Source organism: Macrosteles quadrilineatus, unplaced genomic scaffold (assembly GCF_028750875.1).
Source record: "Macrosteles quadrilineatus isolate MER2022 unplaced genomic scaffold, UCM_ALF_1.0 Scaffold_7__1_contigs__length_78375512, whole genome shotgun sequence".
Lineage (NCBI taxonomy): Eukaryota > Metazoa > Arthropoda > Insecta > Hemiptera > Cicadellidae > Macrosteles > Macrosteles quadrilineatus.
The window spans coordinates 18076369-18093259 of NW_026542600.1; the positions used below are offsets into that span (position 1 = coordinate 18076369).

Here is a 16891-nt window from a genome sequence, read left to right on the forward strand (position 1 = left end):
AATCATTACTTTTATTAAATATTTTGCAATTAATTGATTAGCAAATTAATCTTGCCAGAAAAATTACTAAGTGTTATTCGATTTGAAACGAACTAATAGTTGTGTATCATAAAAACAACACAAAAATTAAGAGTAAATAATAAGTAAACTATACAAATAGAAGTAGAATGTGTAATAAGTAGCATGGTCATGGTTTTAAAAGAGTCGTAGTGCATTAATATTGCATACGCTTCGAAAGATTTAAATATACTTAAATGATTTTTGTGATAATGATCGTAGTTCCAGTGAACATGTTATATACAATTTTTTAGAAGAATAGTTGAGGTTCTTTCTCACCAACCTTTAATTTAATTTTTCTAAATACAAACATCTTATTTTCCTTACGCTATCCGTCATAACTGTTCCTTTTTATTACGTTCTTTTACAATTTTGTCAACCTGCAAGCTAATAAAACCGATTAATTCAAAATGTTCTTTTGCGTTGTATTATAAAAAAAACTGCATTTTAAACATATGTCCGTTATAGCTTTTACATTTTGGTTTTATTTTTATTAATCAAATTTACCTTATGTATTTGTGTCAAGTATGTAGCTTGTGTAAGTAAAGGTGTGTATTTTTGGAAAATGTTATTCATATAGATCTAATTAAATACTCCTTAAAAAGTTATATTGAACTAGATTTTCAATTACACCAATTGTATAACACATAAAAATATGTAGCCGTATTCCTAAACTATTGAAGAAATCTAAATAGAGACATTCTGTAAATAAATAAGGGACCGCCAAGTTCATAGTTGTCAATAAAAATCTTTAAATACAGCAAGAAAGCCCGGCCTGATTTAATCTAACTTCTTTAATGAAGTATATGGACAATGAATAAATTAACAGTGTTTCTTTATACTCAATAAAAAAGCTCGATACTTAGTGCAAGATAAATTCAAATTTAATCAGAATAACAATCTAATTATGCAAAATCTAAAGAGAGCTCTAATAAACTAGGATTTTAGGACGCTGGATAAACTTTGGTCTAGTCTTAACTAATTACTTTCAGCTTTTGAGAGTTTTAATTTTATGGTTCCTCCCTTTTTCACTTAAATAAACCTTCATAGGGTTGGTATAAAGTAGGTTACAAAACAGTAGGTTCCCAACCTGTTAACACATAACAAAAACGGTTTTAGAATGAGTTAAATTTCTTCATCATAAGATAAGGAAATGTCCCTTGACTCATAATGTCTATGAAACCGCAAGAATAGTTTTGTCGACATTTAATATGTTTTTAGCCATTTAAATTTCGCAGTTTCTTTTTTATATGTGGTTGCTATTTTGAAATTTAGTTGAATTTAATTAACCATTTTTGACTTAGTTGTCCTTTTGAGCTCAGTTTTGTGGCATTTTTAACGGCGACCTTTAATTTGATACTAAACTCGACCTATGCTGCTTTTAAGAATTTTGTCTGACTCCTTGTGAACCGTCCACTAAAGGGTTTAACCAATCGGTAATTGGACAGATGTGTGTGTTACCATCACCAGTAAGCACGCTTGAACTTTGGTATTTTTTTATTGCGGTTTAAAAATTAAAAAAGAGGTTCCATTTAATTGTCACCCTGTATGTAAAAGTAATAAATGAATACTTTATGATGTTAAAAATACTATGTTTTCTACGTAAATAGTAAAGCTTATATTAAATGTAATTTTAATAACAAATTTGACTCCTTCTTTCTTATATTATTGATCAAACACTTGTTACTTATTTCCCAAAAGTGTCAGAACGGAAGTGTCTTTAAATGTCTACAAGAAAGTTAAACATTAATATTCACGGTTTTACCTTTAAATCATCATGTTTTTCACAGTTTTCCACGTTTAATGAAAATCACTGACTATGAGGAAAATTTTATAAATTTCATTTTTATTTATGTGTTTTTGAGGTTAGACAAAATAATATAGTACGTAGTATGATAAAATTTTATTTTTATAGTGGAACTAAATTTATATTTGATAATTTTTTAAGATAATTTTTAATTGTTTACATAAGAGGTTTGTAAAAATTGTTTTGCATAAGAGGTTTTAAGTTTTAGTAATCAAGAAACAAACTGCAAAACATCAAAAACGTGAAAAGACAGTCACAAACAAATTTTCTGTGTTAAATTAATATATTCGTTTTTCGGGGTAAAAACCTATTTGCACGACATTAAACTAAATGGGTGAAGTGTCTAGTGATGTTTAACTCTCAAATCGTTTGCTTGATAAAAATTAATGGCGAAAACTATATTTGAGTAGTTCATACATTTACTTTTTAAATATTATTTTAAAACTGATATACTATATTTTCACACTATTTAAAACCTTTAGTTTCACTAAGAAATTGTGGTGTAAAGCTTTTACGCACTTAAAACTGCGATTGATATTTTCACAACTAAATATGATTTCTTATAAGGTTTATTTACAATATATTATAGTTCCAATGCTGCATTTATTGATTATTGGTTGATTTATATTCATTCATAAATATATTTGACAACTGTTACACGGTATGGATTTAAATATCCAATAATTCCCTTATTTTAATATAGTTCATACTTAATCCACTGAAAATTGCATTGGTTTCTAATCAGTTTAATACATCCATTATCACATTGTCTTTTGTTTAGAGGCAAATTAAGTAACAGCTATTTTCAAGATTTATTAATTGTATAAAATGTGACTACGGAATCTTACAAATCATCGATTTTGGTTGATTTGTTGTTTCTGAGAATCTTATTGTACTTTTTCAAATGCTCATAGAAGTTAGTAAATGTTCAAAACACATGATTTGCCAGGGCCTTATTACTTTATGATTCAACAATTAAAGAACTTTGAAGTGATTTTAAAGGTCACGTTCCTCATTAACCTTTCAAGTTTTCAATTAGGAAAAATTATTTTTCCTATTCTGTAAAATCAACTAGCAAAAGTGGCATAAATTATTACTAACTAAAACTCAAAGTACGGAACGGAACGGGTAATGAGTATTTCCCTTCAGAATGCATTTATAAAGTTTACAAAACTTCTATTTCTAATTGAATGTGTTCATTTATAGTTACTTTTAAGTTAAAGCTTTACAACATTATAATATTGTATTTCGTATTTTAATGTTGTATATTAATTTCGGCTACAAAGTTTATAATCTCTTAAGATTTTGAATTGCTGAAACTGTCTCAGCTCACTTTTTGTATATGCTGAGAACTGTTCAAAAGAAAATCTTGAGTGTCGATTGAATACGAGTCTGTATAGTTAAATAAGACTCATTATTTATTTGCTTGAGTGAATACAGTAAAACTATGAATCTGTTTAGTTAACCGATGTCTTGCAGTGAAAATCTATTTTAAAAAAAGTAATCTAATAGCCTATGTACAATATGATTTAGGTAAATTGAAATGTCAACCGTTTTAACAAAGATTAATTTTGCATATCAATGAATGTTGGTAATATTTGATTTAATACAGAGTGTCAGGCATTAACGAATATTGAGTTTCTTATCGAGCCTAAAATTTAGTTTTGTGTTTTTTTTAAGGTTTTTATAAAATTTTTACGGATTGTTTGTGCATAAGACCTAATGAAAATTTTTCTTTCTAACAGTATAATTTTTTATGATAACAAGCCATTAACGTTTAAGTTTATTATATTTTATACATCTAGTTTGAAATCAAATCCACAATTATTTACTATCAATAATGAATAAACGGACATTTTTTAAGTTGTTTGACAAGAGGTAAAACTTTTTTCTAGAAGATTGTTATAATTAAATAAAATATAAATTTAATTCGCAAGTTAAACTACACACATACACACATTTATTCCTTACCTTGGTAAATACTTGCAGGGTAAACAAGATTGCAGAGGTTCAAAAACAGCCAACACTTAATGGTTTTAATGTACATTTCAAACGAGTTTGGTTTAAGATTGATCAGAAACCAAATGGAAAATAAGTCAGTTAATATGCTATAATTATATTCGACCACATTATATTCCAAAGGCGCACTTGAACATAATTTAGAATGTAAATCTCTTACACGAACATAATGTTTAACGTTTACGTTTAAGAAACCCCACACAAGAAACCCTTTGCTCGGGAGTGCACGGTTAACTGACGCTTAGAAACCCTATTCCAATACACCACCCCCACCCTGCACAAGCGCGTAGAACCCCCATTCATCCTTCAACAGGGCTCATAATGCCCCAGGGCCCCATTCATGTTTGTAAAATGTGGGATTGTAGTACTCAAAAAGATAGCAAGCTGTGTGTGATAAAAGTAAATCATTGACATAGGTCGCAAAATAACGCTTTTTAGTTTTTCAGGCTGACATGTATAATTCTTAACAATTCGTAAGAAATATTCAAAACAAACTCCTCTTGTAAAGATATTGTAACACTATATTTATGGTTTTCTACTTTCTTAAATAAAGTTGTATCAAAATATTTTTAACTTGATCTTATTTTATGAATAATTTCCTCGCGATTTTCGTAATCATTTATATATATTTACGTATTATCAGGGTTATTAAATCTTAATAAATGTCTGCAATTATTTAGAATAAGTATTAACATAATTTATAATGATAACAAATCTTACATTTTGCATACTACTTTACACTTATACTTATACTTTAGTACTATACTACTTTGTACTTGGATGGCCTCTTAACTTAATATCACTTCACCTAGCCAACGATTTGCCAACCTCCTTTTGCTCAGCATAATTTCGTCTTCTATTCCAGTCATCATTATGGCCCTCTCCAACTGTTATCTCCGTCACAATTTCAGTCTTATTCATGTTGAGCTTCCTACTACTGTCTTTTTTCAAGCAAAGTCCTCCTATCTTACATTTTCAACCCTACTTATTCTAAGTCATCGTATGTTTTCTTCTTCCAATATGCTTTAATACCATGAAAAAAACATGATTTAATTTTTCATGAATAATGGCAGAAGCTTTCGAACAAAAAAGGGGCAAAACATATGGGACTGTCATAGAATAGCAATAAGTAGAAATGGAAGATCATGAACTAAGCGAATTGTTCAGTAGCTAAAACTGAAATGGGCCAAAATATGAGTCATACAGTGTAAATACGTTACCAGTATTTTGTGACTAATGTTTGTTACAGCGATATCTTGCAAAGTAGCAGTAATATGCAATATAGTGTTCAAATATCAGTTTTCTTATCGTTGACTTTTGAAAGTTAATGCAGTACCTAAAGTCACCTACTTTTTGTTACCCAGACAGTAATTACAGAATTCACTGCTTATATATATATATTTATATTTCTTTTTATTTCTGCCTAATTTTTAGCGAATTTCCCATATAGGGAATAAGCTATTACTGTAGGTCTCATGGTAAGACCTGGACCCGGGACCGATTTAGTTTTTCGTTTGAGGTCCCCAGAGGCCAAAAACACCATCCGTTCAAATTCATATATATATATAATAAAGAAAGCATACTAACTCAGTACCCTGAAATTATTTTTATTTTTAAAACTCTACATGTTTCGACCTTTAGGCCATTTACTAGAGTAACATTTAACCTCACTTTAAATTTATATTTAAATTTCATATTTATCAAAATATGAAAACTCCGGTATTTACAAAATTAAATGTTCAGATTGTGAAAAGTATTACTGGACAGACTTACGTTCAATTGTAGATATAAAGAACATGTACAAGCGTTTAAATCAAAGAATGTGACTAGTATAAAAAGTAATGTAGCAGAACACCTGCTTAATGAGAATCATAAATTCACTAAAATAGAAACAGATATGACAGTTTTGGACTATGGATCAAAAGTAAATAAATTAGATACAAAAGAAGAATATCATATATACTGCAGCTACAAGAATGATCCAACAAATATAATCAATACGATGCAAATTAAGAAACAAAATCCTATGTATGAAAAAAAATTTTAAATTAAAGAATATTTAACACAACAATCAAGAGGAGGATAAATTAAACAAACATAATAAAATGTTATATATATATGACAAAATTCCATGACCAAAGATTATTTTACTATACACTTTAAGAAAAAAGAAAAATCATATGTCAAGATCATCACATGATGTTTATTTGTTAATTAATTTGTTGTGTTTAAAGTAAGGTTAAATGTTACTCTTGTAAATGGCCTGAAGGTCGAAACATGTAGAGTTTTAAAAATAAAAATAATGTCAGGGTACTGAGTTAGTATGCTTTCTTTATTATTTATAATAGTAGCCCTTTATCCAAACAATTGTATATATATATATGTCCGTTAGCGCGATAACTCGAGCAAAAATAATCCGATTTTAATGAAATTTGGTATAAATGTGTAAACCTACATTTATTCGAACGAGTTCGCGAACCAGCATGGTCGGACTATGGGAACAGGGGTTTATGGGGGGTTTTATGGGGTAAAAATGGGTGTTTCTAATTTTTCCCCCTGAAAACATAAAATTTAGCAATTTCTTTCTAAACCATTTTGTATAGCTCAAAAAAACAAATAATTTAGTATATTTAAGCATTGTTGCATGCCTAACGGTTACGGAAAAATCGCAAAATAATTTAAATTTAAAATTACCATGTTATTCTTATGGAGAATAAATACACAGTGTTGTCGCTTGCTTGTGTATGGACATATTTTAATTAAATTTTGAATTTTTGTTTACTTCATACTGGGCTATTAATATTTCAATAAAAAACCCCTATTTTCTTCCCTGTAGCAGCAAACATAAGTACTTATTAATGTTAATGATATTTAAATAGGAAATAAATCTGACAATTTTAAGGGAATAATTTAGTGGAATTCCAGCTGTGTATATGGAAATTTGCTTAGTCTGCAGGTTTGCTGCGGCGTTGGTATTACTTATTGTCTTAGTCGCTGAATTAAGGACAATGTTGTTGCTCAAGTCTTTGTCCCACTGTCAGTTAATTGTTTCAGATCGGGTAGGTTTTAGCGTAGTTCAATAAAATAATAATTATTGTACAACTGTTTGTGTGTTATCCATTCTAATTGGCGTTAGCTATTTGTTTGAAATAAATGAAATATATTTAAGATAATAACATGTTAAGGGAAGTAACATTGTATACTATCTATACTACAACAAAACATATGTTATATCATCTTTGTATAGCTTTAAACAAAAAGAAACCCCAATCATATATTAAAGCTTGTATAAGTTATAAAAATGCATTTACTTGCTTTATAATTCAGATATTTAAAATTTGAAATTTTTTACAATTTCAAATACCACTTTCTATAAACAACGAAAACTATTGTTGATGAATCAATACATATATGTGAATCCGTAAATGGTTTAAAGCTATACAGTGTTGCACGGTCGGTACCCACAGTAACAAAGGTATTTTGTTACTACTTTATATGTTTTCCATATGTTTCAATAGTTAATGTTGTTGACGAAAGAAGTAAGAATGATCGTAAAAGTTCATAATCTTATGATTAGTTATGTATAAAAACAGAAAGAAGACTACATGTTGTATACACATTTTTATTTCTACTGTTTAATATTGCTCCATAACAGTGGATTGAAAATAATCAAAAATCAAAAAGCATATGCTACTTTAATAGCTAGTTAGTTTAATTAAACATTTAGTGACGCAAAGTCCCTTGACAAACCAAAAGCTTCATCCGTACCTTGTTAACTGTTCAATCAGTAATATTAACAGCAACCACTTCGCTAGCGACCACCTCACAGTGAGCAAATACAAACACCAACCCTTGCCTCGATGGCAAATATTTAGACAAATCAGACGAGATTGTTATTTTTGCCTGAAACAATTTCCTTTTTATTCGTATTATAAGCTTCTGAAGTTTGTTTATTTATAATGAGACAATTAGTTGATTGATTTATGTGGCCAAAGTCGGTCAATTAGTTTTAGAATAATATGTAGCAATACACGTTAACAAATTATTCATTAAGAACACTAAACTTATTTTAATTTATCAATGCTTGGTGTTTATAAAGCATTGTTCGGGTTGTAATTATCTGTTTAACTTGCTAAACAATTTATAAATTCTAAATGGGATAAAATAATAAAATATCTCAAACAAATTATGTCATATTAGTACGAACTCTGTGTTCATTGTAGTGATTAATTGGTAATCTTATTTTACCAATTTTAAAATAGTTTACAGGCAATTTTTATCACGTCTGTAGCTGCACAAATAAACATGTTGGTTTGACTAGCACTATTTATGGAAGACACCAGGATTTTTCAGCAATATACTAAGATCAAATTACCTTATACAGCAAAATGCATCAGTTTTTCTGTGAATTTTTAGAGGCCATTTTATACATACATTCTTACTTTTTTAACTGTTTTTATCACTTTGTAACCATAATAAATTAACAATATGACTTATACCCAGTGGTAATTTTCGCACAGATGATAAATCATTGTTAGTATTGAAGTTAAAAGAGATTAACCTCTCTATAAATCTTCAAGCGGAATTAAAATAATGTTATATATTTAGTTCCTAACCTCAAGATTTTCAATATTGCTTTGAAAGTGATCAAAGGAATGTTGGATTTAAGTTTACATAACCAAAATCTTTATCATTAGTTTAGCTTCAAAAGAGGCTGGATAAAAACATAAGCATCCACCCCTGATCATAATGAACTTCTTAAGGTAAGGGGTGTTTAAGTTGATTCTGGCAACTTCAAGTCAAACTTTTAATTAATTTTAATATATGCCAATACACGTTCACAAACAAACTTTTCCAGACCTGAAACTATGCTGTTGGTTTTGCATACACCTACACATCTCCCGACCCTGTAATAAAATAGTTGGTGTAAAAGTGGAGGGGGGCTTTCATGTTTTCTGCTAACTACACATTATATTCTAGATTTTCTTAGGTAACACTAAACTTTTAACACAAAAAGTATGAAATAGTCAAGTCCACTATTCTTAAAGAAGAAAAATCATGATTAATTTGTATCTTTATCTGTCATAACCATGTCTAAAAAAAAATACTTACTTGGATCATGAGAGGAGTAGCTTCAACCTTTTGAAACCTCAATACAATTAATTTACTCATACATAATCACAAGTTATACAACACAAGTTACGAGATATAACATCATTCATTACATTCTCAATGAGAGTAAACTGTCTAAGAAGATGGCGAATTTTTTCAAACAATTATCTTCAACTCTCTTTGATGACCAGCATAATATGTAAGGCCTAAAACGTGACACAGCTTCTAACCAATATTACAGTGTGATTAATGATTAATACATCTTTCAATTAGTTTATGAAAACAGGAAAATTAAGAATATGAATCCTCGAAAACCCATTCAGGTCGTGTTAGAAGAGTCAAATACAAAATGGAAAGTAAATAAAGATACGTCTTATAACACTTAAAACATATACAGGGTGGTAAAAAAGTCCCTGGACAGTTAAATATTTTAAAAAATAATGCAGATAGAGCTACAATACTTGGTACAAAGTTACAGGGCATAAAACTCTATTTTAACACATATTCAGTGATCCAATAACCCTTCAGGGGGGCGGCCCACAAGGAGTCAGAAGAAAATCTTAAACGGAAGCATAGGTCAATATGCACATCAAATTAAAGGTATTTTTTGTAGAATACAATGCCGCAAACCGCACTTCAAAAGGTTGATCCTGCGCAAAATGACAGTTGTTTAAAGATTCATTTAATTTACATTGCTATTATACGCTTACTCCTCAGGGGCACAACCCTAAGAATCGGAAGAAAATTGTTAACGTAAGCATAGGTCGATATGCACATCAAATTAAAGGTCTTCACTAGTAGATTACGATGCCGTAAATTCAAGCTCAAAAGAATGCCTGAGTAAAAAATGGCAGTCGTTCAAAGATTCAAAATGGCGGATTCAAGAAATCTTTGAACATCTGCCATTTTGCGCAGGATCAACCTTTTGAAGTGCGGTTTGCGGCATTGTATTCTACAAAAAAGACCTTTAATTTGATGTGCATATTGACCTATGCTTCCGTTTAAGATTTTCTTCTGACTCCTTGTGGGCCGTCCCCCTGAAGGGTTATTGGATCACTGAATATGTGTTAAAATAGAGTTTTATGCCCTGTAACTTTGTACCAAGTATTATAGCTCTATCTGCATTATTTTTTAAAATATTCAACTGTCCAGGGACTTTTTTACCACCCTGTATTTACTCTTATACTTGTTCTGTATTTAATTAATTATTACTATATTTATCATCATAATTATTGTTCAATTAGTGATAGCTTATTTCCAAACCAAATCTGTATTTTTAAATCTCATTTCAATTTCATTAAGTATTGTTGTATTAAATGTTAGAGTCTCACTCACACAAGCCTACATAAAACACACACACTATCTCGGCTGTGTTGCCCGATGCAGGACGAATCCTATTGGTTAAAAAATGTGGCGTGATATGGACATGGATAAATTTGCGGTACCCCTCTAAGAAACATTGAGGTAGCGTCCCTTCCCCCTCCAAAAATAATGTTCAGTTGAAATGTAACTCTCCTCGGCTGAATACGTGCATTGCGCCGTATTTCGTTAGTCGTTCTCTGTTTATAAACTTTTACCTCTAAAACCGCTTCTCGGACTCTCTAACGCTCTTCTATCGTTTGTCACGAACAATTAATAAAACTTTCTCGACGTCAAACTCTGTAAAAGGTGTTTTTCTTAAATAAGTTATTTAGTACGTTATCGCTGCCGCCGCTAAGCAGTTACGTCCGCCGCGTCTTCGTCGCGAGTGCCTGTGTCAAGTGCCAAATTTAGTGGATTAGTATTACTGGATTCCCCACAAGTGTTCCCCAAAAGTGTGCACACTTCCCTCATCTCTACTCAACCTACAAGTTGGCTACCCTCTTCCCAAGACGTCGTCTTCCGCCATCCACTCACGGCTTCCGCACATGTGCCACCTCTACTCTCTAGTGTTTCTTGTTACTCTTCACCCTTGGATTGTTGGTGAGTCATATATTACCCTCTTTACGCCCCATTTAATGGTCCTTCGAGCCGGATGTTAATGGACAACGCTATGGACTTTAACAACCATATGATACAACAGTATTTAACTATCAATGAACTTATTCACCATGTGCTAAAAAAAAAACTGTGAAAAGTGCGTTTGCGTCTCCCTTAAAAACTATGTAATAATTATTCACTCGAGTAAACGGATTCGTTGACCGAAAATCTTACTTATAGTTGCAATATAATTTACTGCAATTTCGCTCAAATGATTTGGCGCTCGATCAGCCATTTTTGATTTGATCACGCCACCGATATAGTTTACTTCGTTCCCGCCCAACTTCGTTCCCGCCTCCACATTCAGCGTGTTGCATTCAACTTTGATGCGCCGACGCGACCTATGTTTGCAGATCACGTGGTCAGTCCCCCCTCACGCACCGAACGTTGCCTTTTCGCAGACGTTGCGCTCCCTCCCCCCTCAAGCACAGCTGATCGGCGCGGTGCAGACTGATACTTCACTCACTCCTGTCATCGCCTGTCCTGTGATCGATACACCAAAATAAACAAACCACAATACACTCTCTCATTCTCACATTGTCATTGTTCTTAGATATTGTTACGTCTATTGCTATTTTGCTGTAATGTTAATAATAATTCATTGAGAATATTCCTGGATATATTTATTTTAGTAAATAATTATTTCCTCTCATTCAACTCGCTTGTAAACAACTTAAGTTATTTGGACAATCTGATTATTTTCTGAGTTAGGTTATATTTTAATTGGAGTATTTTAATTATGTATTTTAATTTTAATTTTTGATATCTTGCCAGCTATTATAGGCTCACATTTGCAGTTAAATAGCTATTAACTGTCTCTTTGTCATTGTAATGTATTTGGTTATATTTTACTTTATTGGTGAAAAAATGCATTTATGTTTTTGACGTGTTCGTTATTAATTAATTATTCTCTCATAAAACTTAATGATTAAGCTCACTGCTCTTTAAAAATAATAAGTAGGCCAATAATTCTTATTATTTTATTATTTGTATTTTATTTTCAATTGTATTTAAAATAGGCTATCACAATGCCTACCCCAGCTGTCATCAAGTTTAGTACTTATGAGCGTTCAACCGCTTTAATTAAGGCAAGACTTGATAAAATCCTCACTGCTGTCCAGGCTATTGCTGCCCAACAACCACTACAGTACATTATAGATCGTTGGCGGCTTATGCTAAAGAATCTAACAAAAAGCGTGCCGACTTTGAAGGTAATCTTTACCGTGTTTTGGAAAATATAGATCCTGAGGAAGCTCCCACTACTCAGTTGTCTGATGATCAAGACACAATTAACGATACTCATGTTAAGATACAAAGTATTATTGAATCTCTTGACCCAGTAGATGAACCAAAGACTCCCTCGGCTCATAGCGAGGCAGGTTCAACTGCACCCACTCTTGCTCAAGCCAATATTAGGCTACCGAAATTAGAATTAAAACAGTTTGACGGCAATCCTTTTCAATGGGTTAGCTTTATAAATTTATTTGACTCAAGTGTCCACAGAAATGCTAGTATCTCAAATGTGGCTAAGTTCCAGTACCTACTAAGTGTCGTGTCTGGCGAGCCCTCAAGTCTGATCAAGTCTCTTAACATCACTACTGCTAATTACTTAGTAGCTTATCAGCTCCTCCGAGAACGCTATCATAATACGAGGCGACTCATAACCTTGCACTTAAATCAAATAATGGACTTACCTGACATTTCCTCAAGGTCCATCCGCAACCTTAGAAATTTCATAAATCTTTATTATGAACATTCTGAAGCGCTAAAAGCTCTTGATTGCGACGTTTCATCAACATCAAATCCCCTCCTCTCAGCCCTCATTTTGCGGAAAATGGATACCGATCTACACAAAAAGCTAGAAGCTTATCGATCGAGCCAAGATTGCGAAGCACACTCACTACCGGAAGTTTCTGATATAATCAAGTTTCTAAACGTTGAATGTAACCAAGCAGAGGATGCAGGGCTGCACTTGCCACAAACCCCTCGCAAGGCTAATTTTAGCCATTCACCGCAACATAAAGGCAAGAAATCTGTTAGTTTCGCTTCTGATAAAACTAGTAAACACGTAGCACTTCTTTCAGCTGGAAAGAGTACCACTAACTTCTCTCTCCTCCCTCAATGTTTTGCTTGCGGTAAAAATGACCATAAAATATATGTGTGTCCTTCTTTTGGAGCTAAAACCCCTCAAGAGCGTTATCAGCTTGTAAAAAACAGTAATAGATGTATATCGTGTCTTGGTTACCATGATAGTAAACAATGTAAATCCAGAAACACTTGTACGACCTGCCAAAGACGCCACCACAGTCTATTGCACTTCCAGACTCCGTCCCAATCAGATTCTAGATGGCATAGAGAAAATAATACTACAACCCCTCCGCCTCAGGGACCCAGCTCAGTCATGGCATCCGCTCAAAACACGTTTAATCATAAGACTTCATCACAATCTACAGTCCTCCTTGGTACAACTCTTGTCAAGTTGACATCCTCTACCGGACATACTCATGTGTTTCGTGCCCTACTCGATTCAGGTAGTATGTGTGATTTCATCAGTGAGCGTGCCGCTCAGCTCCTGGAAACCCCAAGACATAAGTAGACCCACACAATTGTCGGCATCTCTGCCACAACCTCCCAAACTAAAGGGATTACTCGGCTAAATTTAGCTACTCTAAGTGACAACAATGTTGCATCTCAGCACCCATTCCATATTTTGGACAAGATCGCTATTGATATTCCCCGCTCTCGCCTTGCACCGGAAGTGTTTAAAATGGTAAAACCGTACGTGCTAGCTGATCCCACTTTTCATTTACCAAGTGGTATTGACGTTCTTTTAGGCGTCTCTCTGTTTCCTCTCATTCTTACTCACCAAACACATTCAATTGGTGCAAACATGCCATACCTTATTGGCACAAAGTTTGGATTCGTTGTGATGGGATCCGCCCCTGTTGCAGATGTAAGTTCCTCCGCTCCGTGCACATATTCTTCTTTTCTCTCTACCAGTGATAATGATCTCCATTCCTCTATCCAAAAATTTTGGACCCAAGAAGAGATCCCACAGTGCAGTAGTAAAACTTTAGAGGAGCAACAGTGTGACAAACATTTCTCTGAAACCCACACACGCAACCAAAACGGCCAGTATGTGGTTAGATTGCCATTCAAGGTTAATCATCCTCCCTTGGGAACCTCTTACCTCCCTGCGCAACGACGCTTGTATTCTTTAGAGCGTAAGTTTGCCGCTCAAAGCTCATTCCGTGACATGTACGTTGCGTTTATGGATGAATATCTCTCTCTCGGTCACATGACCAATATTGAGACTGTCGATTTAACCTCCCCTCACTATTATCTTCCCCACCACGGAGTTTTGAAAGAAAATAGTAGCTCTACGAAACTTCGTACTGTGTTCGATGCTAGTAGCAAGACCAGTTCTGGACTGTCGCTAAATGACATCTTACTCACAGGTCCTAAGCTCCAGACGAACATTTGTGACATTGTGCTCCATTTCAGGTCCTATAACATTGTTTTCTCTTGTGACATTCGTCAAATGTATCGTCAAATATTAGTACATCCAGACGATCAGAAATACCAGCTTATCTTATGGCGTAATAACTCTTCCCAGGACCTCTCCACCTACCAGCTGGCTACAGTCACATATGGGGTCAACAGCAGCCCCTATCTCGCTATTAGAACGCTTCATCAGCTAGCTAAAGACGAGGGTGAGGCGTTTCCTGCTGCTGCTCAAGTTTTAACTTCCCATACGTATGTTGATGATATAATCGCAGGTGCTGACACGGTCGAAGATGCTCTAGAACTTCAAAGCCAGATAATTAGCCTTCTGTCCCGTGGTGGATTTGAACTCCGGAAGTGGTCATCCAACGCCAAGGAACTCCTTCAAGCTCTGCCCCAAGAACATCTTGAATTACCTGTATTTCTGGAACATGCTAAAGAACCTCTATTTTCAATATTAGGACTGCATTGGTCACCAGTTTCTGATTGTTTCACCTTCAATATAAATTTATCTGATGCAGCTAATGAGACACCCACCAAACGTCGTGTGCTCAGCTTGGTTGCTAAAATCTACGACCCGTGTGGCTTTCTAGCTCCGTGTACAATGCAAGCAAAATGCTTTATACAGCTGCTCTGGACCACAGGATTAGGCTGGGACGAAGAGCTCTCAAGTGACTTAACTTCAATATGGCAAAACTTTGTAACTAATACTCAATCTCTCTCCAATATTCAGATCCCCAGAGCATTCCAGTTTTCAGTTTCAAGCGCTATTGAACTTCACGGCTTCTCAGATGCCTCAGAAAGCGGTTATGCCGCAGTTCTCTATTTCAGATGCAAACTCTCATCCGGTGATGTCACTGTACGTCAAATATTGGCGAAAACTCGTGTATCTCCTCTAAAACGAGTCACTCTACCTCGTCTCGAGCTATGTGCTGCTCATCTCCTTGCTCAACTAGCATCATACTGCCTCTCTATGTTTACGAATAAAGTAACATTCTCTCGTACTGTTCTATGGTGTGACTCTTCCATCACTCTAACATGGCTTCAAACACCACCATACAGACTGAAAACTTATGTGGCGAACAGAGTAGCTCAGACTCAAGAACTTTTCCCCTCACATTGTTGGCGTTACATACCCAGTCAGGATAACCCCGCAGATTGCGCCTCTCGGGGAATAACTGCCACTCATCTCCAAAATCACCCCTTGTGGTGGACCGGGCCATCTTGGCTCTCTCAACCTTGCGAAGACTGGCCTAATAGACAATTTACACCTGTAAATTTAGATAGCTCAGAAGAAACAAAAGTGGCTGAACTTTTTGTCTTCACTTCGAACTCCAACCCTGAATGGGAACTTTTGACAAGATTTTCCTCGTGGACTAAACTCGTACGCATTACAGCTTACAACCTTTCTCTTCATTTACAACGCGAGAAGATCGAACAAGCTGCGAAGTTCTCTCACTACAAATGAACTCAAGTCATCAACCACAAAAATTATCCAACTTGTTCAAAAATCATGTTTTTCTGAAGAAATCGCCAATCTCCAGAAATCAGAAAACTGCAATTCTAAGTATAAACGCTTGTCACCCTTTCTCGATGAGCACGGAATAGTTCGTGTAGGCGACCGCATTAAGAATTCTTCGCTCCCCTATGACAGCGTTCATCCCGTATTGCTCCCCAAAAGGCACCATGTTGTAGATATTATCATAGATGACTGTCACAAAACACATCTTCATGCCGGACCTCAACTCACTCAAGTGTAGTGTTATCCGCTCACGCATATTCAAATGTATCCCTTGTTTTAAAAATAGACCCCGAAACAAGGCGCCTCAAATGGGTAATTTACCCAAAGTTCGTGTCACTCCTGCCAGACCATTCATCTCAACTGGAATGGATTATGGTGGCCCTTTTATTGTTAAAGTCCACAACTTACGCTCAATCAGACACGTTAAGGTCTACTTGTGCATATTCGTTTGTATGGCTACTAAGGCCGTGCACATCGAAGTAGTGACAGATATGACTACAGATGCCTTCCTAGCGGCTTTAACTCGTTTTGTCTCAAGAAGAGGGTTAAGTACCAACTTGTACAGCGACTGCGGTACGAATTTTGTAGGTGCGGATAACGCCCTTAAGAAGATTATTAAGTCCGCTCAATCTTCAAACCAATTTAAGGACTTTGTCTCTACCAAAGGGATTATTTTCCACTTCAACCCCCCTTCAGCCCCTCATCAGGGTGGGTTATGGGAAAGTGCCATTAAAAGCGCTAAACACCACCTCAAACGAGTCATCGGAACGAACATCCTGACTTTGGCAGAATTTTCTACTCTGTCAACACAGGTAGAGGCCGTTCTGAACTCACGCCCTCTTACGCCGCTT

The 16891-nt window shown here is 34.4% G+C and overlaps 2 protein-coding genes across 2 annotated transcripts in view; one reads left to right on the top strand and one right to left on the bottom strand.

Moving 5' to 3' along the window:
* LOC128998374 (alkaline phosphatase-like) overlaps positions 1-4006 on the bottom strand; it is a 93910-nt gene extending 89904 nt beyond the window's left edge. The window contains exon 1 of the mRNA XM_054424484.1: positions 3836-4006. Within this exon, the coding sequence (XP_054280459.1) occupies positions 3836-3911 (76 nt within the window). The 5' untranslated portion in view covers positions 3912-4006. The remainder of the gene's footprint in view (positions 1-3835) is intronic.
* A 9898-nt stretch (positions 4007-13904) lies between these two features.
* On the top strand, positions 13905-15986 carry LOC128998834 (uncharacterized). The gene has a single exon (XM_054425191.1). It carries the CDS (start codon positions 13905-13907, stop codon positions 15984-15986), a length of 2082 nt encoding a protein of 693 aa, XP_054281166.1.
* Positions 15987-16891: the final 905 nt, after the last annotated feature.

Bases quoted from the DNA above. Each gene is read 5' to 3' on its own strand.
- LOC128998834 (XM_054425191.1), top strand. From the start codon at position 13,905: ATGCCATACCTTATTGGCACAAAGTTTGGATTCGTTGTGATGGGATCC.